At 45.8% G+C, this 27,926-nt stretch overlaps 1 protein-coding gene across 6 annotated transcripts in view; it reads left to right on the top strand.

Moving 5' to 3' along the window:
* The window catches only part of PLD5 (phospholipase D family member 5), a 190,571-nt gene that overhangs the window by 118,887 nt on the left and 43,758 nt on the right, over nucleotides 1–27,926 (top strand). For all 6 annotated transcript variants that reach the window (XM_080650947.1, XM_080650946.1, XM_080650949.1 and 3 more), the window contains one exon: nucleotides 20,800–20,927. In XM_080650947.1, the coding sequence (XP_080507073.1) occupies nucleotides 20,800–20,927 (128 nt within the window). The remainder of the gene's footprint in view (nucleotides 1–20,799; nucleotides 20,928–27,926) is intronic.

The following is a 27,926-nucleotide window of genomic DNA, read 5'->3' as shown; positions in this document are numbered from 1 at the left end:
GCCCTCCCCTGCAGGCCTGGTCACCCCTAACTGCCCTCCCCTGCAGGCCTGGTCACCCCTAACTGCCCTCCCTTGCAGGCCTGGTCCCTCCCAAGTGTCCTCCCCTGCTGGCCATCTTGTGTCCACATGGGGCAGGATCTTTGACCACATGGGGGCAGCCATCTTGTGTGTTGGAGTGATGGTCAATCTGCATATTACTCTTTTATCAGATAGGATATTTATATTGCTATAGGCACTTACCGCCATGCGTACTATTTTTCTATGCATGGGAAAAGAAAGAACAGTGATGAGATATGGCTGGGCCTGAAAAGCTTCACTCTGATAATAGCTTTGGAAAAGTAGAAAACACCTACGTTAGTGGATTGACAGATACAATCCACATGGATCAGAAATGCGTTATGGCTTTTCCTGTTTAAGAAACATGAAATTGGTTCCCACTATGGAAACTCTGTTATCTGACTCATTTCTGGAAATGGGGTCCCTTTGGCTCCCTCTGGGTACCTGCACCTGCAGGTAAGTTTTCTCCTGGAGCTTTTTGGCGTGTCCGTTGGGTTTGATTCGCCATGAGGACAGAATGCAGGTGAGTGAGGAAGAGGGGGGGAGCAGAAGAGTTACTTGGCTGCACACCTGCAAATCTGCTATTTGCCATAGCCCATCCTCAATCGAGTCAACTCCACCAAAGTTAAAACTAGGGAATACGCCTGGCCAGTGTGGCTCAGTGGTTGAGCGTTGACCTATGAACCAGGAGGTCATGGTTCGATTCCCAGTCAGAGCACATGCCCGGATTGTGGGCTCCGTCCCCAGTAGGGGGCATGCAGGAGGCAGCCAATCAGTGATTCTCTCTCATCATTGATGTTTCGATCTCCCTTCCCCTCTGAAATCAATAAAAATACATTTTTAAAAATGAAATAAGGTAAGAACTAGGGAATACTAGAGCGTGTAACAGCCCTTCTTCAGTGCTGCTGAGTATATGGCTACTCTAGATAGGAAACAGCTCTTACTGAATTTATGGTAAAGGCACGGTTTACATTTCTGTTGTGAACTATGAATTAAAACTTCATTCAGTCATTGCTTCTCACACACAAAAAAGCAGTGTTTGAATTTCAGCTTACGTATATTTTACTACACCGTAGGCTCTTTTGCTGTGTAATCGGTGTTCTTATAAAAATAAGAAAACAAATGATTTTCCTTTATAAAGGTGGAGCAGTAAACCAGATCTTAATTTCTCAGAGCTATATCCTAGGTACTGATCACAGACCTACCTGGCTTTTATTAAGATACATATGAGTATACAGTACTATACACAGGGTGTCCCCAAAAAAATGTGTACACACTTTGACAGCTGATGAGAGAGAATCACTGATTGGCTGCCTCCTGCACGCCCCACACTGGGGATGAAGCCCCGCAATCCAAGCATGTGTCCTGACCGGGAATTGAACCGTGGCCTCCTGGTTCATAGGTCGACGTTCAGCCACTGAGCCATCCTGGCCAGGCTGACCAAGGAATTCTTAAAACTTCTACACAGAGCCCAGGTTTTCTGACTCGCTTTTTGTGTCTGAATCATTGATGCCTGTGATGGTGCTCTGTGACTTTAAGAAACAGATTCTCTCCTATTGTCTTTTTCCATTCTGCTTGTTTTTGAAACGTACCAGAAAAATCTCAAAAGATTCCGACAGTGAGGGCCCTGCGTGATTTGTTGACTGAGTTTTGAGAGACGGCAGGAGACCTGTCATAACAGTGTCACCACACAGACCAAGTGACACCTGTCACGCTGCCACCTGTGCGCAGCCATCAGCCGACACATCCATGTCAGAGATGTGACGATGGGAACACTGGATGCTTCCGGACCAAGGGCATATGGGAATGAGGATTGCTTTAAAATTCAGCGATAGAGGAGAAAATTCAACCTAGAAACCCTGAACTCCGATCAAGTTCAATTAAATTAAACCCGGCCATTCTGCATACCACTCTGCAGGAGGTTGATTCTAAACCAAACCCTTAATGGAGTGTATATTCCTAAATCTGAGAGGAGGGGGGCAGGTGTAAATTTGAAAATTAATACAAGCTGCCCCCATTTTCAACTTAGACATTTTATTTTTTTTAATATATTGATTTTTTACAGAGAGGAAGGGAGAGGGATAGAGAGTCAGAAACATCGATGAGAGAGAAACATCAATCAGCTGCCTCCTGCACACCTCCTACTGGGGATGTGCCCGCAACCAAGGTACATGCCCTTGACTGGAATCAAACCTGGGACCCTTGAGTCTGCAGGCTGACGCTCTATCCACTGAGCCAAACCGGTTAGGGCAACTTAGACATTTTACAAAAGTGACTATTGATCTGCTTGCTCCAAATAAGTGTAACATAATTTGAGATTTTTTGTGTGCTTGTTGAGGCCTTTTTACTTAGGTTTTACTGGCTTATAATGATTCCAAAGTCAAGCTCTGCATACAGGTAGGTGTGGTTTTCTGTGTTCATTTACGGCAACACTATCAAGTATTTTCAGGAATTGCCCCCGAGTAAACTCTGTCTTCTTCTGGCTTTCATTCCACCATTGGAGAGGTTGCCCTTGTTAAGAAACCTGCATATTTCATAAGGTCTTCTGTTGTCCCAGTGAAGGGCTGTCCTCCTGAATAAGAGTGTGGGGCCCGCCGAAACTGGTTTGGCTCAGTGGATAGAGCGTCGGCCTGCGGACTGAAGGGTCCCGGGTTCGATTCCGGTCAAGGGCATGTACCTTGGTTGCAAGCACATCCCCAGTGGGGAGTGTGCAGGAGGCAGCTGATCGATGTTTCTCTCTCATCGATGTTTCTAGCTCTCTATCCCTCTCCCTTCCTCTCTGTAAAAAATCAATAAAATATATTTAAAAAAAAAAAAAAAGAGTGTGGGTCCCCTCGGTCAGCAGAGCCCATCGGGCGGCCTTCTATGGAGTCTGATCTGGAAATGGCCCAGACCAAGGTCAAGGCGCTCCTGCTGCCTCCTATCCTTGCTCTCCATCCGATTCCACTTTCATCCCACACCTTCTCAGAGTGGAAGCCGCTCTGGCTTGAGTGCATGAGGCTGGTGCCTTCATTCTGTTCTTAGCAGTCCAATTCCTTGCAAGGAACTTTGTCCCCTACCTTTCTTTACGGAACACCAAGTACTTGGCAGCGAGGCAGGACTTTCTGTTGACACATTATACTTTCATGATAATTAGCATAGCCCCACCGGCGTGGCTCAGTGGCTAAGTGTCAGCCTACGAACCAGGAGGTCACGGTTTGATTCCTGGCCAGGCCACACTCCCCGGGTCTCGGGCTCGATCCCCAGTAGGGGGCGTGCAAGAGGCAGCCAATCAATGATTCTCCCTCATCATTGATATTTCTATCTCTCTCTCCCTCTTCCTTCCTCTCTGAAATCAATTAAAAATATATATATAGTTTTAAGTTTAATGAGAATTAGCATAGTAATTAGCATAGCATTTAGGAGCTTGGATTTTGGTCTCAAATAGACTTGTGCTAAGATTCTGGACTTGTTATTTGCTGTCTGATGCACCCTTGGGAAAGTTACTTTCTCTGAACCTCAATGTGTCTTTCAGTAAAATGGGAATAATAATAGCCTGGAGGGATCTAAGAATTAAATTAGATAATCTATCAAAAGCATGTGGTGCAGACACATAGCTCATAATAACCTGTTAAGAAATAACATATAGCTGCCGTCTCTTACTCAGGTGTGTTACTTTGTTTTTATATACTAGAGGCCCGGTGCACAGATTCGTGCACTGGTGGGGTCCCTCGGCCTGGCCTGCGGGGATCGGGCCGAAACCGGTTCTCCAACATCCCTGGAAGAGTCCCGGATTATGAGAGAACAGTTCTCAGGTGGTACACCCCGGAATCGGGCTCCCTCCTCTCTGGTTCCGGGTGCGTTACCTGAGAACCGCAGCTGCCAAGTCACCACAGCTGCCAAGTCACCGCAGCTCAGCAGCTCCTGTGTTGAGCGTCTGCCCCCTGGTGATTATTGTGCATCATAGCTACCGGTCAGACGGTCGAATGGTTGAACGGTCGCTTAGGCTTTTATATATATAGATTTTTATTAATTTCAGAGAGGAAGGGAGAGGAAAAGAGAGATAGAAACATCAATGATGCCCTAATTGGTTTGGCTCTGTGGAGAGAGTGTCAGCCTGCGGACTGAAGGGTTCCAGGTTCGATTCTGGTCAAGGGCATGTACCTTGGTTGTGGGCACATACCCAGTAGGGGGTGTACAGGAGGCAGCTGATCAATGTTTCTCTCTCATCGATGTTTCTAACTCTCTATCCTTCTCCCTTCTTCTATGTAAAAAATCAATAAAATATATATTTTTTAAAAAAGAAACATCAATGATGAGAAAGAATGATTGATTGGCTGCCTCCTGCATGCCCCCCCCCCTCCCGGGCACTGAGCCCGCAACCCAGGCATGTGCCCTTGACTAGAATCGAACCCGGGACCCTTCAATCCGCAGGACAATACTCTATACACTGAGCCAAACCTGCTAGGGCTCTGCACCATGTAAAGCCAACACGTGGCTGGGTGAATCTGTTCTCAGCTCAGGTACATGGGGAGTCTTTCCCATGTATGAATTCCTACCAGTGTCTCGTCCACGTCGTATATCCTGCAACTTCATTGGATGCTGCTTTGCTTTGCCTCCTAGTTGCCCCGTTGTGTCTCTCCTGGCCCCATGATCAGGGACCACCTCTGCCACTTTTGAGGACTCCGGGGGAGCTTAAGTGTCTAGTGGGGAAGCCACACCATCACATTAAACCCCAGGTTCGAGGAGTGCGTCCCCAAGTTTCTCATGCTGTTCTGAGCATTTTCTCTAGCCCAAGACATTCCGTACCCAGCCATAGGCTGACACTCCGTATCAGCCAAAATTAGCGGATATTTCCACACAAACGGAGACATCCCTATTCTCACTCAATTTGTTGTGCGTCTTGGAAAAGCTTTGAGAAACAGAAGAGCTGCTGCTGTGTTTCCTCGGTCACATGAAGCCCCGGAAATGAGGTACCAGCTGCTGCTCACAAACATCCTGGCATTAAGGAACTTAGATATTCGCTTGACAATCTAAGAAGTAGCTGGAAGGTGAAGGGACGTGCTATCACAGCATTTCAGATTACAAAGCAAAAAGCCCTATGGAATCCTTAACAGAACAGTGTTAGTGTTAGGGGCAGAAATAGAGTATTGGGGACCAGCTACAATTATCCTCCATAATAAAAGGCTAATATGCAAATTGACCGAACGGCGGAACGACCGGTCGCTATGATGCTCACTGACCACCAGGGGGCAGACGCTCAACACAGGAGCTGCCCCCTGGTGGTCAGTGCACTCCCCGGGGGAGCGCCGCTCAGTCATAAGCCGGGCTCACAGCTGGCGAGCACAGCGGTGGTGGCAGGAGCCTCTCCCGCCTCCGTGGCAGTCGGACATCCCCCGAGGACTCCCGGACTGCGAGAGGGCACGGGCTGGGCTGAGGGGCCCAACCCCTGAGTGCATGAATTTCATGCACTGGGCCTCTAGTAAGAAATATTAGTCATGCTCTGTTAACTGTGATGGTTCTGTTCTGATAGAGAAAGCACGTTCTAATCTGGCTGGGAGTTGTACACCCTGGGACATGGGAGCCAACATCTGAATGCAGTCCATCCTCCTGTCCCAAGAACTGCCTATCATCATGGAAAGGGTTCCAGCCTCCTGGCAGGAACAATCTAGTCCCGGAGGCACCCACCCTTATACCTTACCTACTGACCCATGCCTGTAATTCCTACTTTCCCACGCAATCTTTGCCTTTCTCCCCAATATAGGCAGCTGGCTTATGGTGGGGGTAGAGCAGATGTTTGTGCGTGACCTGGTGCGCTCCCATGCTGCCAGCAGGATTGGCGTAAACGCTCATATAGGTTTCAACCCTGTCTCTGCCGAATTGGCTCCAGTAGTTACACTTGGATATGCTAAATGGCTTTGTAGCCTCCGGCAGAGGAAGGCGCACCTGACCTCTGATTCTGTGGGCAGCAGAGAGGCCTCTGTCTGCAGAAGGTCCAGAAGGGACCAGAGCTGAGCCCGGAAGGGTTCCCAGAACTCCACGTCTCTCTTCCACCGTCCCTTCCACCGCACCCTGACCTGGACGGCACTTGGTTGGTTGAATTGAACTGACTCCCCTGCCAGTAGAACTGCCAGTGCTCAGTAGGTACTTCCTGACTTGAATTTCCCAACGGGACTGGATTCGGGCTGTCCTAAACACAGCGTAGACTCCTGTGATATAAGCATCTCTGCCTGAACGAATGCATGTCTCTGCCCTCTGGCTTAACTCTAAGGTCTTCCCAGTGTGTCCCCTCTGTCCCCATGGCTGCGATGAAGAGCCACCTCATCTTATCGGCACTTTAGGAGAAACTGGGGACACCATTCCTTTCTAGATCCCAGGAGGAAGGTGTCCACACTCCGGGTCCCTTTGGCTGGGACCAGCGTGGTCACAGACTCTCCTTAAACTCCCTTTTCCCGCCTGAGCCCACTCCTGGCTCCAGCCCCATCTGTGCAGTCGCGTAGGTCCCAGCAGGCGCCCGGCATATGGTTCAGTGCGTGCCAACCCACCACGTGGCTCAGCAAGCTGTCTGCTTGGCAGCCTCACACGCCTCCCTTCCTCATTCCTACTGTTTGGGGAGTCTGTTTAGTCACTGAGATAAAACTGCCTGAGAGCCATTTCTTTATTACATGTATGTTGATTCCTTGCGAGGTGAACATTTTTTAGAAGCTGAAGAGAGAGGGGGGTGAGGCACAGACACCCCAGTAATAAAAACCTGCCTGTAACCACCAAGGGTAGGATATATATTCAACTGTCAACTTGCCAGAAAACCTACAGATTAGGGATAATATAGGACTTACTAAAAGTCTCTTTATCAAACATTCGCCACACAAAAAATAACGCTATTTTAGGTACATCTGCAATGCAATTGCAGTTCATAATAGTTGTAACTAATCATCAGGTGCCGTTCTGTGCACTTAATCTGCATTCTCTTTTAACCTTCAGGCATCCCTAGCGGTAGATCCTCTTATTCTTTCCATTTTCCAGATCAACTGAGACAGAGAAAGATGAAATCATGTGCCTGAGGCCCCATGGTTAGTGGGTAATAAAAGCTGTCTGCTGTGCTAATTCTTGGCAGAATGCCCCGTGCCTGCGATTTTGATCAATATTATTGGATCTTTGTAAATTACACATTTCACAGAGGACTTAGAAAATTGCAAAAACATCCATCCCCTTCAGCTTAGCTCCATTGCCTTCTAAATTAAATGAAACCAAAAAAATTAAATGAAGAAAATTGTAAGGAATTTGATTGTGGTACCACTGTGCATAAAATGTAGCTATTTAATAAGATCTGTCTTGAAATCTGTCAGAGCGTGGTTATTTGTTCTCAGCCACACATGCTGAGGAGTAAGGGCTGACACCACGCCTGGGTCCTGTGTAAAGACATATTTTGTGATGAAATAAGAGACTCGGATTTCAATTCTAGCTCCGAACCTTGAGCCAGTTGCTTTCTCAATCATCCATCTATTCATTCATTCTTTCTTTTAACAAATATTTATTGTGTTCTTACAATTGATGAGGCACTGATGGAAATAACTTGATCTAATTTGGATTTTTAAAATACTTGTTTGGTTGTTGTGTGGAGAATGGATTGGAGGGGAATTGAGGCAGGAAAACCAGGTAGTGGGCTGTTGAATTACCCACCAGACAAGCAATGTTAAGGTAGAAAAAAATAAACATTTAAAATATATTTTAGCCCAAGCCGGTTTGGCTCAGTGAATAGAGCATCAGCCTGTGGACCGAAGGGTCCCAGGTTCTATTCTGGTCAAGGGCACGAACCTCGGTTGCAGGCTCCTCCCCAGCCCGGGCCCTGGTCAGGGCACATGCAAGAGACAACCAATTGATGTGTTTCTCTCACATCGATGTTTCTCTCTGTCTTCCCTCTCTCTTCCGCTCTCTAAAATCAATGGAAAAATATCCTTGGGCAAGGATTTTAAAAAAACACACACACAAATAAAATACATTTTAGAAATAGAACTGGCAGACATTGATAATGTATTGGCTGTGTGGATGGGGTTAAGAAAAGGAAAGAAATCAAAATTATTTCCAGGGTTTAAGTCAGAGCAACTGATTGGAAGGTGCTATCATTTACTGAGACAGAAAGATAATAGGATTAATGGGCTTGGCATTTGGGGAAAATAAAGAGCTCTGTTTTGAGCAAAGTAAATTCTATTTTGTGCTTCTTAAAGAGGCAAGCAGAGAGATTAATGCAGGTCTGACCTCTCCTCTGAGTCTAAAGCTCAAAGAAGGGTCAAGCCACAGATATGGTTTGGGGAATAATCAGTATGGAGATAGCATTTCTAGCCACAGAGCTGAACAAGATTCTCACAGGAGTGAGTATAGCTATAGAATGGGGCCCAGGACCAAACCCAAGGGCTTTCTAACATTGAGAGGCTTCGTAGAAATAGAGAAACTGAGAGGAGGGACAGTGAGGTAGGAGAAATGAGAGAAATTTTTTCTTTGCTAAGAAATGAAGTTAGCCCTAGCTGGTTTGGCTCAGTGGATAGTGCGTCGGCCTGCGGACTGAAGAGTCCCGGGTTCGATTCCAGTCAAGCACATATGCCAGGGTTCAGGCTCGATCCCCAGTAGGGGGCGTGCAGGAGGCAACCGATCAATGATTCTCTCTCATCATTGATGTTTCTATCTATCTCTCTCTTCCTCTCCCTTCCTCTCTGAAATCAATAAAAATATTTTTAAAAAAAGAAATGAAGTTAGCTAAGAGTCTAGAGAAGCCCGGCCAGTGTGGCTCAGTGGTTGAGCGTTGCCCTATGAACCAGGAGGTCACAATTTGATTCCCGGTCAGGACGCATGCCTGGGTTGCAGGCTTGATTCCCAGTAGGGGGCATGCAGGAGGCAGCCAATTAATGATTCTCATCATTGATATTTCTATCTCCCTCTCCCTCTCTGAAATCAATAAAACTATGTTTTTAAAGAGTAGAGGAGGAGCCATTGGATTTGGCAGTATAAGTGTTCATTGATTAATTTAACAAGGGTATCGACAGCCAGATTGATAGGAAGTGAAAAATGAGTGGCTAGGTGAGGAATTAGAGACAAGTATGAAAAACTCGTTGCAAAAATGTTGCAATGAAGAGAAACAAAGCAATCGGAGAAGTAGCTATAGTGGGAGTAGGGAAGCTAAAAGGATTGTATCATAGTAGTGACTGTGATCATCATTTTAAATTGAAATGGATCACCATGATTGTGGGATTTTCTCTAGCAACCTTTGGCTGTTCTGGTGAAAGTGTAGGGAAGGAAAAAGATTGGATTCATCGGCGTTTACAATTTTACTAGGAAAAAGTTACAGAGAGATGACCATGAAGTATAAACTTGATAACAAGAGAAGTGACCGCAAGAGTTGTGTGATGGACATTGAAGAAGTGGTAAGGTCAGCGATCTGGTCATTTCAGTGATGTCAAAGTGGGACTCTAATGCAAGTGAGCTGGAAAGAGAGAAGGAAGAGGTCAGAAATTGTGAGCCTTACCATCATCCTTTTGAATGTGCACTTACTGGCCATAGCTAAGTCTAGGATACTGTGGGAATGGGTTACTAAAGAGAAAGAGAGGAAAAGACCCGTGGAGGGATAAAGACAAGGTCGCTAAGGGGCTAGAGTGTTGAGTTATCCACATTGTATCGGTGACAATAATCCATGGTTGACGGTGGTGAGGAAAAGAGAGAAAGCAATTAACTAAAGTCTTTAATGAATGATAGAGAACCGGAAAGCTGAGAAAGGAGAGCAGCAAGCAGTGGTCATGGGGAACACAGCCAAAGGACATGAATTTTAATGCAGCTTGGGATTTTGAAAAATGAAGGAGGCATCGTTTGGAAGTGACAACAGAGATTAAAGAGAGCACTTACTTTACTTTCTAGCCCTGAGGTACTGGAAGTATAAGAGATAAAATAGCCTCCCAGTAAGGGGATAGCAGAATTAATGGCCTTAGCTTCCTGAGAAGGACTTTGATGGAGTAACTTGTTTCAGACTAATCCTCCTGCAGAGAGAACACAGTCACATAAAAGAAAGCTATTTGAATGGATCAAGAGTAATTAAGGCATTAGGTCCTCGTGGGGCCTAAACCTGAGAGAAGGAAAACTCGTTAGGATGAGCCCTGTATTCAATACCAACTTTTTTTTATATATATTGATATTGATATTTTACAGAAAGGAAGGGAGAGGGAGAGAGAGTTAGAAACATCGATGAGAGAGAAACATCGATCAGCTGCCTCCTGCACACCTCCTACTGGGGATGTGCCCGCAACCAAGGTACGTGCCCTTGACCGGAATCGAACCTGGGACCTTTCAGTCCGCAGGCCAACGCTCTATCCACTGAACCAAACCGGTTTCGGCTACCAACTTTTCTTTTGAGGGATTTGTCAGTAGCATGCCAGGGAATGGAAGTCAAACGGAAAGCAGAAGCCTGGACTTCTTGAGTAGCACTGGACTGAGGAGGCAGAAATTGGAATTCTTTAATACAAAGTCCATCGGAAATTACCAGGCATGCCAAGGCATAGCAACAAATAACGGAGGCCCAAGAGCAAAGAGAAGGCATCAGAAGCAAATCTGCAGAGACCCGGATACTGGAGAGGGACTCGGACATCACTATAATCAGTGTATTTAGGGAAAGGGAGAACTGGGTAGAGAATTTCACCAGAGAACTAGAGGTGTTTTTTTTTTTTTTAAAAAAAAAGGCAACTGGAAAACCCAGAACTGAGAAATACAAAAGCTGCAGTTTAAAATTTCATTGTAAGCTTTATTGCAGATTAGACACAACAGAAGAGAGGATTAGTGAACTGTTAGTGAGTAGAACATATCCGTAGAAGTATATCACAGAGAGACAAAGATGAAAAACACGGAACAGAGCAAAAAGAACATGGAGCATGTTTAAGGAGTCTAACACAAGTATAGTTGGCACTCAAGGACTATAAGAAAGAGAGTAGCATGCAGCAATATTTGAAGAGATACTGTTCATAACTTTTCAAAACTAACAGAAGACATCAAAGTATTTACAGACACCAAGAAAGATAAGTACAAGGAAGAACATACCTAGCCATATTGTGAAAAACTGATGGAACCAAAAATAGAAAAACTTTTTGAAGCATTGAGAGAAAATGGGCATATGACAGCCAAATGAAAAATAATGAAACTGGTAAGTATCTTTTCTTTTCTTTCTTTTTTTAATCCTCACTTGAGGATATTTTTTCCAATGATTCTAGAGAGAGTAGGAAGGAGAAGGAGAGACAGGGAGAAACACCAATGAGAGAGAGACACATAGATTGGTTGCCTTCTGCAGGGCCTGGCCCTGAACCTGAAACCCCGGTATGTGCCCTTGACAGGAATCGAACTTGGGACCTTTCAATCAGCAGGCAGATGCTCTATCCACTGTGCCAAAACAGCTAGGGCTGGTAAGTATCTTTTCGACAGAATTTATGGAAGCCAGAAAACAATGTAGTGACATCTGTAGAGTGCTGAAAGAAAATAATTGCTAGTCTAAAATTCTATACCCAGCAATCATGACCTTCAAAAATGAAGGCAAAACAGAGATATTTTTATACAATCAGAAACTGAAAGAATTTATTCTACGGAAGGCTCATTTTTAAAAGTAAGGTAAAGTTTTTTAGTCAGAAGGAAAATTATTCTAGATGTAAACAAAGTAAAAAAAGGGAAGAATGAAAACCATTGAGAAGGACAAATATGTGGGCAATTACAAAACAACAGTAATAATGTCTTCTGGGAATTAAAATGTAGATAAAACAGCACAAAAAGTAGGAGGGAGACAGTGGAGTTAAAATGTGTAGGGATTTACTGGTGGGTAGGAGAGGCCGGGGGGAGGTCAATGGGGGGAAAAAAAGGAGACATATGTACTACTATTTGTAATACTTCAAACAAACAAACAAACAAACAATAAATAAATAAATAAATAAATAAATAAATAAATGAAATGTGTAGGGACTTACATTGCCCAGGACATTGCAAAAATATCAATTTAAGGTGATTGCTAGTATATCAAGGAAACAGTTTATTATAATCACTAAAAGAGCAGGCTAGATAAATTGAAAACTAATTGCAAGGTGATGTTTGACATCCAAATATAATAGTAATTACATTAAATGTAAATTGTCTAAATTCTCCTACCAAAAGACAAAACTTATCATGCCCAGGTTGCGGGCTCGAGCCCCAGTAGGGTCTGTGCAGGAAGCAGCCAATCAGTGTTTCACTCACTCTCACATCAATGTTCTCTCTCTTTCTCTCCCTTCCTATCGCTCTAAAAATCAATTTTTAAAAATCTTTAAAATAAACAAATAAATGTAAATTAATTTGAAGTTTTTCTTGCAATTTTCACACCATAGGAATGGAGTTTTTCATGGTGTGTTAAAAAGAAAGAAAAATTTAACCCCAAGAAAGTAAAAAGGACAAAATATCTAACATAAGAGAAAAATAATAATAAAATGAAAAAACAAAGTCCTCAGAGAGAAATTCAAAAAAGCCAAAAGTTGATTTTTGAAAAAAATTGAAAATTTCATCAATTACTGAGGAAAGTGGTCAAGAAAAAAAGGAGGAGACAATACCGAGCAATATCATGGATTTAAAAAGATCATCATGCAGATATTCGAGACATTAAAGAGATCCTAAGAGGATGTTACAAACAACTGTATACCAATAAATGTGAAAATTTAGGTGAAATAGACAAATACCTTGAAAACTACCCAATAAACAGACATGGGAAGTGATGGGAAATGCAGTGTTCTCGTGAATGGTGGTAGGAATGACAGGATACTATATGCAAAGCCATTAGCGTTGGTCTTGGCACATAGGCTGCTCTTGATGAATGACTATGTTATTAGAATAATCATAGATGGCAGGAACAAGGTCATGGAATCCCTGTGAGGAAAGAATGAACTGTATAGACTCACAGGCCACTGGCATCATTTTGTGAATATCAGGGGGAAATGGTATAAAAAACACCTGTGTGGGATTTATAGGTCAACGCAGAGCCCCTGCACGGATTAGATGTGGGAGGAGAAGATGGCAGGGTTGGTGCCCAGGGGTGAGAAACAGGAATGTCATTGCCCGGCCAGTGTTGCTCAGTGGTTGAGCTTCAACCTACGAACCAGGAGGTCATGGTTCGATTCCCGGTCAGGGCACATGACTGGGTTGTGTGGCTCAATCCCCATTGTGGGGCGTTCAGGAGGCAGCCAATCAATGATGCTCCCTCATCATGGATGTTTCTCTCTCTCTCTCCCTCTCCCTTCCTCTCTGAAATCAATAAAAGTATATTTAATAAAAAGAAAGAAACAGAAATGTCACAAGCAGGGGCAGGCACCACATTCTCTACGCATTAAGAATGTTACACGGACATGAAAATATCTTTATATATATCTATATATATCTATATCTATATATTATATATATATATCTATATATATCTATATATAGATATCTATATATATCTATATATAGATATATATATTTAATATATAGATATATATAGATATATATAGATATATATAGATATTTTAAAGACTAATATGCAAATTGTCCGCTCGGAAGTTCGACTGGGAGAGCGGGAGTTCAATCACTCGCTATGACGTGCGCTGACCACCAGGGGGCAGCACTGGACATGGCAGGCGACCAGCGGCGGCAGCAGGGCACTGAGGGAACTAGAGAAAGAGGAGGCAGGGAGCCAGGCCTAGGGACCCTACCCTGCACTAATTTCGTACACCAGGCCTCTAGTCCTATCTAATAAAAGAGTAATATGCAAATTGACCATACCTCCGCTACACCAACAAGCCATGCCACCAGCCACGCCCACCAGCCAATCAGGAGGGAATATGCAAATAAACCCAACCAAGATGACTGCAGCCACAGAGAGCAGGAGGGAGGCTTGGGTTTCTGTGGCAATGGAGGAAGCCAAGCTTTCTGCCTGCCCTTGCTGGTCCAGGCCTCCACTCAATGCTACAAAGTTTCAATTATAGAAGATAAATAAAGCCCAACAAAAATGGCGGCAGCCACGGAGCTGGAGAGAGCAGGAGGCTAGGGTTGCCCGCGGCGATGGAGGAAGCCAAGCTTCTGCAGCCCTGGCCTGCTTTGGCCTCGGCTTAAGGCTACAAAGTTTCAATTATAGAAGATAAATAAATTCCAACAGAAATGGCTGCCGCCATGGAGTGAGCAGAAGGCTTGGCTCCGCTCCAGGCTACAAAGTTTCAATTGTAGAAGATAAATAAATCCCAGATCCCAGGGACTCTGCTTGGGTTGCCTGGGGGTCGTGGCCAGCCTGCAAATCACCACAGGCCCCTTGTCCAGGCCGCCCCATGCCCCAAGGGAACCCCCACCCTTATCCAGGACACCCTTCAGGGCAAACCAGCTGGCCCACACCTGTGCACCAGGCCTCTATCCTATCTAATAAAAGAGTAATATGCAGATTGACCAACACTCCAGCACACAAGATGGCTGCCCCCATGTGGACACAAGATGGCCAGCAGGGGAGGGCAGTTGGGAGGAACCAGGCCTGCAAGGGAGGGCAGTTGTGGGCGATCAGGCCAGCAGGGGAGGGCAGTTAGGGGTGACCCAGCTGGCAGAGGAGGGAAGTTGGGGGTGACTGGGTCTGCAGGGAAGGGCAGTTGGGGGGGACCCAGGCCTGCAGGGGAGGGCAGTTAGGGATGACCAGGCCTGCAGGGGAGGGCAGTTAGGGATGACCAGGCCTGCAGGGGAGGGCAGTTAGGGGCAAACAGGCTGGCAGGGGAGCAGTTAGGCATCCATCAGATTGGCAGGGGAGTGGTTAGGGGGTGATCAGGCTGGCAGGCAGAAGCGGTTAAGGGCAATCAGGAAGGCAAGCAGGCGAGCAGTTGGGAGCCAGCAGTCCTGGATTGTGAGAGGGATGTCCGACTGCTCTCGAGGGGTCCCAGATTGGAGAGGGTGCATGCTGGGCTGAGGGACAACCCCCCATGCATGAATTTCGTGCACCGGGCCTCTAGTATGTGAATAATATACCAGCAATAGTTTTGGGATGAATACAATGAACATAAAGGGAGGATATATACAACATTTATGTTGCAGTTCTAACCTGAAAATCTGTTCATTTGTTCCTATAATAGCCTTAGAAATTAATAATAGCTGCCTTCATTCATGGCTGTAAGACATTGATTAATTCTTTTGAAGTTTCAAAGGCATCTTTTTCTTGAGTTTTAAATAACCATGCTGCCAAGTCCAGGAAGTTACCTATGAGCGTCTCTGTAATTAGATTAAAAAAGACCATTTGTCAGTTGGAAATGACAATTGGTATAAGAAAAGAAAAGAAAATCGTATTCCAGTATTTTGCTTGTGGTCCTTCATTTTTAGGTTTCGGGATTGACTAGAACTCCGGGAGTTTTCAAAGACCTTATAATTTCTGGAGACTCTAAAAAGATAATCAGGCAACTTCAGTGGCCTGCTGTGAGATTGAGGTTCTGATACACACTTTGTATTCGATCTTATGTAAGAACTAGAGGCCCAGTGCATGAAATTCATGCAAGGGGGGGGGTGTCCCTCAGCCCAGCCTGCACCCTCTCCAATCTGGGACCCCTCGAGGGATATCCGACTGCCCATTTAGTCGGACAGTCGGACATCCCTCTCACAATCCAGGACTGCTGGCTCCCAACTGCTCACCTGCCTGCCTTCCTGATTGCCCCTAACTGCTTCTGCCTGCCAGCCTGATCACCCCCTAACCACTCCCCTGCCAGCCTGATTGATGTCTAACTGCTCCCCTGCCAGCCTGTTTGCCACCAACTTCTCTCCCCTGCTGGCCTGATCGCCCACAACTGCCCTCCCTTGCAGACCTGGTCCCTCCCAACTGCCCTCCCCTGCTAGCCATCTTGTCGCAGCCATCTTGTGTTCACATGGGGGCAGCCATCTTGTGTGTTGGAGTGATGGTCAGTCTGCATATTACTCTTTTATTAGATAGGATAGAGGCCTGGTGCATGGGTAGGGGCCAGCTGGTTTGCCCTGAAGGGTGTCCTGGATCAGGGTGAGGGTTCCCTTGAGGCGTGGGGTGTAGGGCAGCCTGGGCGAGGGGCCTATGGTGATTTGCAGGCCGGCCATGCCCCCCCCACCCGGGGACCCAAGCAGAGGCCCTGGGATCTGGGATTTATTTATCTTCTACAATTGAAACTTTGTAGCCTGCAGTGGAGCCAAGCCTTCTGCTCACTCCATGGCGGCAGCCATTTTTGTTGGGATTTATTTATCTTCTGTAATTGAAACTTTGTAGCCTTAAGCGGAGGCCAAAGCAGGCCAGGGCTGCAGAAGCTTGGCTTCCTCCATCGCCGCGGGCAACCCTAGCCTCCTGCTCTCTCCAGCTCCGTGGCTGCCGCCATTTTTCTTGGGATTTATGTATCTTCTATCATTGAAACTTAGTAGCCTTAAGCGGAGGCCTGGGCCGGCCAGGGTGTGTGGAAAGCTTGGCTTCCTCCATCGCCGGGGAAACCCAAGCCTCCCTCCTGCTCTCTCCGTGGCCGCAGCCATCTTGGTTGGGTTAATTTGCATACTCGCTCCTGATTGGCTTGTGGGCATGGCTTGTTGGTGTAGCGGAGTGATGGTTAATTTGCATGTTACTCTTTTATTAGATAGGATTCTCATGTTAACCAGAGTAGTCATAAGTGATACAACACATTTCCCTGGCCACATACGTAAGGGGAAAATATTCAAAGAATGGATCAGCTGCCTCTGCTAATTCTGACAGTTAGAATTAAAATTTTTGTCTTAAAAGATCTGTAGTAGGGCTCCTTCATAGGCAGGAATCCTGGGGCATGTCCATGAAGAGAGAGCACCATCGGAATAGGTCAGATTGTTGTGCATTTCTGAGCAGGAGGGAGGGACAGCCTCAAAGCTAAATTAGGAACCTGGCATGTCCGCTTACTTACTAGCTGGGCGTCCAAGCCAGTCATTCACTTTCACAAGACTCCACCTCTGGCCCTGGCTGGTTTGGCTCAGTGGATAGAGCATCAGCCTGCCGATTGAAGGGTCCCAGGTTTGATTCCAGCCAAGGGCACATGCCTGGGTTGCAGGCTCAATCCCCAGTGGAATGTGCAGGAGGCAGCCAATCAATGGTTCTCTCTCATCATTGATGTTTCTATCTCTCTTCCTCTCCCTTCCTTTCTGAAATCAATGAAAATATTTTTTTTAAAAAGACTCTATCCCTGGTGCCCCATTTAGGAGTCTCTAGGATTCTGGAGGGTAGATGCCAAAGAATGGGCACGTTCTCTATAACCTTTGTCATTCTTTGCAATAACGAGGAAAATGCTGTACAAATACCAGGAAGCCTGTAATTATCTCAAAACTTTTCTGAACGCCATTCCCTGAATGACGTGAATGCAGAGCCATGTGGTCATGACAAGTGACTTACCCTTTGCTGTTCCCTTTCGCCTCCAAGCCACTGGGTTCCAAAAATGTTGCTGATTAACTTGACTAAACTGTGCTGGTCTTAGGAAAGCTCCCGGAATGGGCTGACTTGACCTGTGTGTCGCTCACACAGCCAATATATTCAGGAGAAGCCCTGGATTGATGAGAAGGGTTCCTGCCACACACTACTTTCAGAAAGATCTGAGCGTCTTTCCAGAAATCTATAGTTATTGGTGCTGATGCACTTCCCTGTTAGACACACAAAAGCTGGCAGTACTCTTAGGGGTACATGCACATGTGGTTTAAAAACAAGCCTGGCTGGTGTGGCTCAGTGGTTGAACATTGACCTATGAACCAGGAGGTCACTGTTCGATTCCCAGTCAGGGCACATGCCCGGGTTGCGGGCTCGATCCCCAGTGTGGGGCATGCAGGAGGCAGCCAATCAATGATTCTCTCTCATCGTTGATGTTTCTCTCTTTTTCTCCCTCTTCCTTTCTCTCTGAAACAATAAAAATATTTTTAAATAATCCTATCTAATAAAAGAGTAATATGCAAATTGACCATCACTGCAACACACAAGATGGCTGCCCCCATGTGGTCAAAGATGACTTCCCCCATGTGGACACAAGATGGCCACCACATGATGGCCAGCAGGGGAGGGCAGTTGGGAAGGAACAGGCCTGCAAGGGAGGGTAGTTGTGGGCGATCAGGACAGCAGGGGAGGGCAGTTAGGGGCAAACAGGCTGGCAGAGGAGGTAAGTTGGGGGCGACCAGGCCTACAGGGAAGGGCAGTTGGGGGGGACCAGGCCTGCAGGGGAGGGCAGTTAGGGGTGACCAGGCCTGTAGGGGAGGGCAGTTAGGGGCAAACAGGCTGGCAGGGGAACAGTTAGGCATCAATCAGGCTGGCAGGGGAGTGGTGAGGAGGTGATCAAGCTGGCAGGCAGAAGCGGTTAGGGACAATCGGGAAGGCAGGCAGGCAAGCAGTTGGGAGCCAGCAGTCCTGGATTGTGCCTACCGGGATCGGGCCTAAAGGGGAAGTTGGACATCCCTCGAGGGGTCCCAGATTGGAGAGGGTGCAGGCTGGGCTGAGGGACACCCCCGCCCCCCGTGCACGAATATCGTGCACTGGGCCTCTAGTAAAAAATAAAAACAAGACAATGGCAAACACAGAATTCAGGATTGTGGCTGCATCAGAGGGGAGTGGTAGGGTATGGGATCAAGCATAAACTCACAAAAGCTTTAATGCAGGATTTCAAAGTCGTGGGACCGTCCGCATGTGGGCAGGCTCAGTCTTTGGTGTGAGGACTGCTCTGCCTGTTAGCAGCATCCTTGAACTCTACCCGCTGGGTGCTACTAGCACTCCTCTCGCCAGTTATGACAAACAAAAATGTCTCCAGATATGACTCATGACCCCCGGGGACAGGGGGACAAAATTGCCACTGATTGGGAAGCATTGCTTTAATAGATTATTAAGCCCTGGCCAGTTGCTCAGTGGTTAGAGCATCAGCCTGGGGACCAAAGTGTCACCAGTCCAATTCCTGGTCAAGGGCATGTACCTCGGTTGCAGGTTCCCAGCCCCGGTCAGGGTGAGTGTAGGAGGCAGCCAATCAATGTGTCTCTCATGTTACTGTTTCTCTTTCTCTCCCTCTTTCTATCTCTCTCTCTTTTGCCCTCCCCATCCCTTCAACTCTCTCCAGGAATCAATGGAAAAAATATCCTCGGGTGAGGATTTAAAAAAAAAAAAGAATTGTTAAGGTTCTAGTTTTTAGACAGATGGAAAGTTCCCAGGTGTCTATACGTATATGGTGCTTCCTACTTGTAGTTTACATATATCCTCTTAAATCTATAAATGTTCGGTCATAAAATTTATTAAAGCTGATGATAATATGCTTTCAACAGGAGACTTTCTGGAAATAAAATTGCAGGTGGGTTTTGTTTGATTTTCATGATGATAATCCACAGAGAATGTGGAACTTTGTTTTTTTTACTTTTAACCACACGGTACTAGTCTACTTCCTCTTGTGTCATTATGATGAATATTTTGACAGGATGCTTATTTTAAATCTTCAAAATTTGGAACATTTAATTGTGCAATTACTGCAACTTGAAAAAAATTGCATGAGTGTTCAGGCTAGAGCTGAATATTTTTAGTCAAATATTAAATATATACAGGGTGTCCCCAAAAATATATACACACTTTGAGTAATTATAAAGGCAGTATTTATTAAAATACATTTCATTTTCATTTAACAGCTATGGGACTTAGTGGTTGAGCATCAGCCTATGAACCAGGAGGTCAGGGTTCGATTCCCGGTCAGGTCATGTGCCTGGGTTGCAGGCTTAATCCCCAGTAGGGGGAGTGCAGGAGGCAGCTGATCAGTAATTCTCATTATTGATGTTTCTATTTCTCCCTCTCCTCCTTCCTCTCTGAAATGTAAAAAATTTATATATATACACATTTTTGGGGGGATATCTTCCTATCTAATAAAAGTGATATGCAAATTGACCATCACTCCAGCACACAAGATGGCTGCCCCTGTGTGGTCAAAGATGGCCACCCCTATGTGGATACAAGATGGCCACCACAAGATGGCCAGCAGGGGAGGACAGTTGTGGGCAATCAGGCCAGCAGGGGAGGGCAGTTGGGGGTGACCAGGCCTGCAGGGGAGAACAGTTAGGGGCGACCAGGCTGGCAGAGGAGGGCAGTTAGGGGTGACCACGCCGGCAGGGAGGGCAATTAGGGGCAATTGGGCCGACAGGGGAGCAGTTAGGCATCAATCAGGCTGGCAGGGGAGTGGTTAGGGGGTGATCGGGCTGGCAGGCAGAAGCGGTTAGGGGCAATCAGGAAGGCAGGCAGGCGAGTGGTTGGGAGCCAGCAGTCCTGGATTGTGAGAGGGGTCCCATATTGGAGAGGGTGCAGGCTGGGCTGAGGGACACACACACCCGTGCACGAATTTCATGCACCAGGCCTCTAGTGTATATATAAAGGTTGTGGGGCCTCTAGAATTATGTGTGCATAAAATAAAGTACAAAATTATCTGATTAATACCTTAAAAATAATAGTAAAATAACAGAATGCCCTCCAAAACCAGCTTAAATAACAAGTAATTTAGCCTGGCTGGCATGGCTCAGGGGTTGAGCATCAACCTATAAACCAGGAGGTCACGGTTGGATTCCCAGTCAGGGCACATGCCTGGGTTGCGGGCTCAATCCTCAGGATGGGGCATGCAGGAGGCAGCTGATCAATGATTCTCTCTCTCTGAATTGGGGTCCATGCGCACCTCGAGGATCGGGGCGGTGGCTAACTGGTTGATAGGTCAGGGCCTGGACACGGAGGCTGACGGCATCTCCTTGAACTCCTAGGCGCCGAGGTGACCTACATGAACATGTCCGCCTACAACAAGGGCCGGCTGCAGTCCTCCTTCTGGATCGTGGACAAGCAGCACGTGTACATCGGCAGTGCAGGTCTGGACTGGCGGTCTCTGGGACAGGTAACCTTCCCGCACACACACATCCTGAGTTTTCTTAGCATCAAAACTGCCCCGTCCCTAATGCACAGTCACCTCTGCTGTGGTTGAGGGAAATCAACCTACAGCATTCATTATTTTTTTAAATATATTTTTATTGATTTCAGAAAGGAGTGGAGAGAGAGAGAGAAAGAGAAATGATGAGAATCACTGATCGGCTGCCTTCTGCACACCCACTACTGGGGATGGAGCCCACAACCCAGGCATGTGCCCTGACCAGGAATCAAACCTGTGACCTCCTGGTCCATAGGTCGGTGCTCAACCATTGAGCCACGCCGGGCCAGGCTCATTGTGAATTTTAACTGTACTGTTTGATGAGGGTCACCTTTGTTAATGTGGAATGTTAGGCCTTTCCTTGTCAGAATCGTCTTACAAAAAAAAAAAAAAAAAAATACTGCGTTAGGCTTTTGTAACTCAGATGCATTAGATTCTTTACAGCAGGCCAGGATGTGATTCCTGTTACCTAAACCTAAATTTCCAGGATCCAATTATGTAATCTATGATATAGAAGAAAACATGTACATTATGAAACATAGTATGTTTTAGAATAGGAGTTTGTGTTATCTATATATATAAAAGGCTAATATGCAAAGTGTCCCGTTGGGAGTTTGACTGGGAGACAGGAGTTCGATTGCTCACTATGACATGCACTGGCCACCAGTGGGTGGCATGGAACAAAGGAAGGCCCCTGTCGGCAGCCAGAAGGCCCTGATTAGCCCTGATCACCTGTCAGGCCTAGGAATCCTACCCATGCACGAATTTCATGCACCGGGCCTCTAGTTCTTTTAATAAGTCTTAAGATGAAGATGTTATCTTCCTTTCTGCAAGTAATTTCAAATTTGAAAGTACACTTTGAACAGTCTTGTAATTTTCCTGTGTTTGTGTCCACGAGATCCATAGTAGATTACATCACCTTCTTCCCATTGGTCAACCAGTGGCAGGAAGTGCTGGATCATTGGTGCACAGGAAGACTTATCCATCACCTGGGCACAGGACCCACACATGCTACATTTTAGCTCAGCTTTTTAATATTAAGGCGGAGGCAACCTTGGGTAGGTTGGACAAGGGCTGTAGGCTTGAATAAAATGTTTGCATTGGTGAGAAACCTTTAAACTGTCATTGATTTCAGGCCATATGGGACATCCCCACAGGGACTTCTTTTGTGGAAATCTGCATCCTTCTGTTGGTTAGAAATGTAATAGCAGGTTGAACTTCACTTGGGTGGGGGAATTGGGAAGAGGCGAGTGGAAGAAATTTTTGCATCTTTTTTTCCCCAAAAGACTACTATTTCCATGCTGGACACTGTGTTAATAGCATTAGATATTCTTCTTCATTTGTCATAGCAGCCTAAGGGTGGATGTTATTTCCATCTTCCCAGTGAAGACAGTATTGGAAGACAAAAGCTAGAACAGATTCTATTGTTGCTCTCCTCGCCTGTAAAATAGTAACCTGTTCTCCAGGTGGTTTGGTCTATAATTAATTCAGTTGTGTTTTTGATGTGGTCATGGGAGGAAGCCAGCACAACATTGACCTGCTCTGCCATCTTGACTGGAACCTAGAGATGATCCTTAAATCTTTAAAATATATCTTTATTGATTTCAGAGAGGAAGGGAGAGGGAGAGAGAGAGATAGAAACATCAATGATGAAAGAGAATCATGGATCAGCTGCCTCCTACACGACCCCTGCTGGGGATTGAGCCTGCAACCTGAATCCAACCTTGACCTCCTGGTTCATAGGTTAACACTCAACCACTGAGTCACACCGGCCAGGCTGGATCTTAGAATCTTTAGATTGATGGGTTAGTTGGCAGATCTGTGTCTTTCATTTTATTCCTGGCAAGTTGGGACTCAGGTATGAATCAGCCCAAAGTTGCCATATTCTCATCTCTTCTGCTGCTAAACCAAACTCAAAAACTAAAAGAAATCTCATTTCTATTCTCGTAACAATCTTTCCTATTCTTCTCCTGGAAGAGACTCTGTTCTTTGATGAGGATGGAGAGGAGACATAGCTGGGGAAGGAGAAGGATTTAAAACTCTTCTGGCCCTAGCCAGCTTAGCTCAGTGGATAGAGTGTTGGCCTGCAGACTGAAGGGTCACAGGTTCAGTTCCAGTCAAGGGCATGTACCTCGGCTGCAGGTTCAATCCCGGTCAGGCGCATGCAGGAGACAACCAATCTAGATGTGTCTCTCACATCGATGTTTCGCTCTCTCTCTGTCTCTCCCTCTCCCACTCTCTCTAAAAAATCAATGGAAACATGTCCTCAGGTGAGGATTAACAAAAATACATAAAATAAAACTCTTCTGCATGAACATTTCACATCCCATTAGCTCCCTTGCATCTGTATGTCAACTGCTAACCTACTGGAGACTCCTCTTCCATCAGCACCCACCCCTTCTCCTCCTCCTCTCCAGGCTTATGCACAAATGCTGTCTCCTACCTTGTCCACCCCTTCCCTATGGTTCTTCATATTTGGGACAGTGTTTTTGCACTTAATCATTCACCTTGAATTAGTTCCCCTTTTCGGCTGTGCTGAAAAAGCCCGACTCTGTGGGATTTTTCTCGCTCTGCCTCGGTGCGACATAAAGCACTGCATAGCAGGAGCCCTGCATTGGAACAGATTTTAATCGGAGCGAAGTTGTGTGTGAAGCTAACAATGACATGAAGCACAATTATAATACATTTCCCAGTGTCAAACTCAACCTACATCATCAGCCTTATAGTTTGTGAAGTTTTCTAGTGAAATCAGATTATTGCCTTTGATCTATTTGGAAAGTAGGAGAAATAATAAAACTAATGAAAATATCAGCTTCAGTGGATAGAGCTCTATACTGGGCATTCTTCTAAGCAATTAAAGAGTATGAACTCATTTAACATTTACAATAACCCTTTCTTGTAAGTACCATCAGCTCTTTATTTTACAAAGGCAGAAGTTGAGACACAAATAAGTAACATACCCAAGGTCAGATGTCCCGGAAATGTCAAAGCTAGAATTCATACTCAGGCAATCTAGCTTCAAACCCCTCCCTCTTACTTCACTGCTAATAATTTTTAAAAATAAATTATTTATGAAAAATAATTTTTCTTTCATGATGTTGCTTGCTGTGATACCAAGCTGTTAGATTTTCTTTTTCACATACTTTTCTTTAAGAAAAACTAATGCTAATCTGTAATACTTTCAACAATAAAGATTCATTTAAGAAAAGAAGAGAAAATCTAACACTATTCGTTAAAAAGACAAAAACAAAACAAACCTTCACTCATTCACATCTTCCTGATTTCAAACCCATTGTGACATCACAGCCATTGAATGACACCTACTGTTGCTCAACACTTAAGTTCTTGATCTCAATCAACCTCTGGTTGAATTCCCAAGACTAGGAAGTCGATATTTTGTGCTTCTGCATTCCTGTCCTCCAGGGGTTCAGGGTGACCCATAGAATCCACAGCCACTGGAGCCTTGTGGGAGAAAAAGAACCCCCACCGGCTTCTCCACATAGGGGTCAGGACTGGGGACTCTCAGGAGCGCCTAACGACACCATGGCGGGAACAGCACGGACGGCACTAACAAAGCAAATGGAAGAGTAGCTAGTGTGCGAGGTAGAAAGAAAAGGGCACAACAGCCCTCACACCACAAGGCTCTAGACCAGTGGTTCTCAACCTTCCTAATGCCGCGGCCCTTTAACACAGTTCCTCATGTTGTGGTGACCCCCAACCATAAATTTATTTTCATTGCTACTCCATAACTGTAATTTTGATACTGTTAATGAATCGTAACGTAAATATCTGTGTTTTCCGATGGTCTTAGGCGACCCTGCTAGCGGTTCTCAACCTGTGGGTCGCCTAAGACCATTGGAAAACACAGATATTTACATTACAATTCATTAACAGTATCAAAATTACAGTTATGAAGTAGCAATGAAAATAATTTTATGGTTGGGGTCACCACAACACGAGGAACTGTATTAAAGGGCCGCGGCATTAGGAAGGTTGAGAACCACTGCTCTAGAAGCATGATTCTCAAATCGGAGACGCTGAGAAAGAAAACATGAAAATCATGTTTTAAGAAAAAGTTGCTTTTATAATTTTTTGAAAATATATTTTTATTGGTTTCAGAGAGAAAGGGAGGTGGAGAGAGATAGAAACATCAATGATGAGAGAATCATTGATCAGCTGCCTCCTGCACATCCCCTACTGGGGATCAAGCCCGCAACCCGGGCATGTGCCCCACGGGGAATCGAAGCGTGACCTCCTGGTTCATAGGTCGATGCTCAGCTACTGAGCCACGCCAGCCGGGCTCATATCTACTTTAAGGAGTGCTTCAATGCATTGCTTTTCAAACTGGATTTTAAACATTTTGTGGGTTTATGTCATTTTTCCCCCAAACTCTCTGCCATGATTAGCGCAGTTCTCTGACTACTGTAAACACGCAATGACTGACTGTGGATGATCTTTAACGCACACGCACTGGCTTGCCAGCTGTGCGGTGGTTCTGTTTCTAAGGAGACAGGCCCTTCAGGTCCCAGCTTCGGGATCACATATTTTTCTTAAGGCAGCACGGTGTGGTGAAAAGACCATTTGCCTGCGAGTCCTAAAACTGGACAGGAAGGTATGAGGGGCCATGTGTAAGTGACCTAGCACCTCCCCAGCCCAGCCCCCCAACCTGTGCCTCAGTGTTCTCATCCGTAGAGGGGAGGGTGGGCTTCGACCACCATTTCTGGAAATGGGTAGGCTTTCAGGAATGTGTGGTCCAGGAAATGAACCATGAAAAGTAACTCATGGCCCACCAGGTCGGATGAATGTTGGATACTCAGCCCTCTTAGAGAGTCACAAAGCTCCATAGCCTGTGGAGAGCTCTAAGGAATCTGATGAGGAAACATAGCCAGTTTGCCCTGACCGGTTTGGCTCAGTGGATAGAGCATCAGCCTGTGGACTGAAGGGTCCCAGGTTCAATTCCCGTCAAGGGCATGTACCTTGATTGCGGGGCACATCCCCAGTAGGGGGTGTGCAGGCAGCAGCTGGTCAATGTTTCTCTCTCATCGATGTTTCTAACTCTCTATCTCTCTCCCTTTCTCTCTGTAAAAAAATCAATAAAACATATATTTTTTAAAAAAGAAACATAGCCAGTTAGTTAGTTAGTTAGTTTGCTAATCCTCACCGGTGGATAATTTTCCATTGACTTTTAGAGCAAGTGGAAGGGAGCGGGAGAGACAGAGAGAAGCATGGATGTGAGAGAGACACATAGATTGGTTGCCTTCCGCACATGCCCCAACCAGGGCCAGGGATCGAGCCTGCAACCTAGGTACGTGCCCTTGACCGAAATCGAACCCAGGACCCTCAGTCCTCCGACCGACGCTCTACCCACTGAGCCAAACCAGCCAGGGCAGTGAGGAAACATATTTAAAATAAACCCAGTTTGTCAATCTTAGGGTGTACGGGGTCCTTTCCTCAGATGGTGACCATCACTCTCCCGCTGAAATAGCCTTTCCTAAAGACACCTGGGAACACGCTGATTCTTCTCCAAGGTAACCTCCAGTTCCGAGATGAAAAGCTTCAGTGATTCTAGATACCCAGCTGTTGTCTCCCTGCCCAGGCTGCAGGAGAAGGTCTGGGCAGGTGGCTCGGCCGCTGTGGCCCATCCCAGGTGGCTGCGTGGTCCCACCACCAGCCCAGCGCTGCGGGCAGTCACCGCAGTCACCGGAAGTGACTCCTCCTACTGAGCTGGAGTTTGTGCAACCCAAGAGCTGGCCTGTTTTGCTATTGATCGTTTAGGTCTTTTCAACTAAACTGGACTAAGATTAAAATACACACACAAAAAATACACATTAACAGAGTTTAAATATCATATTTCTGTTTGTTCAATCATTTAAAAAATGTTACTATTTAAAAATCTCCCCCATTCCAGAATTGTCAGATTCTTGTGATCAATGAACCTATTGAACCTTCAACACCAGACTAGTAGTTCATGTAAGAGGGTATGTAAGAAAATTATAACCCTAGCCCAGTGGTCGGCAAACTCATTCGTCAACAGAGCCAAATATCAACAGTACAACGATTGAAATTTCTTTGGAGAGCCACATTTTTTAAACTTAAACTTCTTCTAACGCCACTTCTTCAAAATAGACTCGCCCAGGCCGTGGTATTTTGTGGAAGAGCCACACTCAAGGGGCCAAAGAGCCGAATGTGGCTTGCGAGCTGCACTTTGCCGGCCACGGCCCTAGCCGGTTTAGCTCAGTGAATAGAGCGTCAGCCTGCAGACTGAAAGGTCCCGGGTTTGATTCCAGTCAAGGGCACATTCCCAGGCTCAATCCCCAGTGGGGGCCGTGAAGGAGACAGCCAGTCAATGATTGTCTCTCATCATTGAGGGTTCTATGTCCTCTTCCTCTCCCTTCCTCCCTCTGAAATCAATAAAAATACATATTTTTTTAAAAACTGGTGGCCTGTGAGGCGTTCGCCAGGGGAAGCAGTGGGCATTATTTGCAGCCTCTGGAGCGGGGCCCACTGGGAGAACGACCGTGCTGTGAGCAGACATGGGGGCTGCCGGGGGAAGGGGCAGTTCTGGTGTCCAGGGGCAGTTGGAGCAGAGATTGGCTGTTACTGATGCTTTTTGTCTAAGAGCTTGAGCACCTGAGTGGTAAGGTCCTTGGTTGGCCCTGAAGCCACTGATTTCACCACAGCTGCTGTTTCTGACCATCACCGTTGTGTGGGATGTGAAGGAGTGTGGCACCCCCTCTGCCTCGACACGCCGGATTTCTTTCCAGCCTTCCTAGGGGTGAAGTCAGAGCCGCACATTAGCCATGAGAAAGGGCGCTGAGACTTGAGGAGTCTCTGATTCCCTCTTCTTTTTTTTTTTTTTTTTCTTTTTTTTTTTTCTTTTCTTTTATTTTATTTTATTTACATTTTTTTAATTGTTTGAAGTATTAAAAATAGTAGTACATATGTCTCTTTTTTTTCCCCCATTGACCT

The sequence above is a fragment of the Plecotus auritus genome (assembly GCF_963455305.1).
Source record: "Plecotus auritus genome assembly, chromosome: 14".
In the NCBI taxonomy this organism is placed as follows: Eukaryota; Metazoa; Chordata; class Mammalia; order Chiroptera; family Vespertilionidae; genus Plecotus; species Plecotus auritus.
Note: the sequence above shows the minus strand (reverse complement) of the source record. Positions and strands in the feature narration are given on the sequence as shown.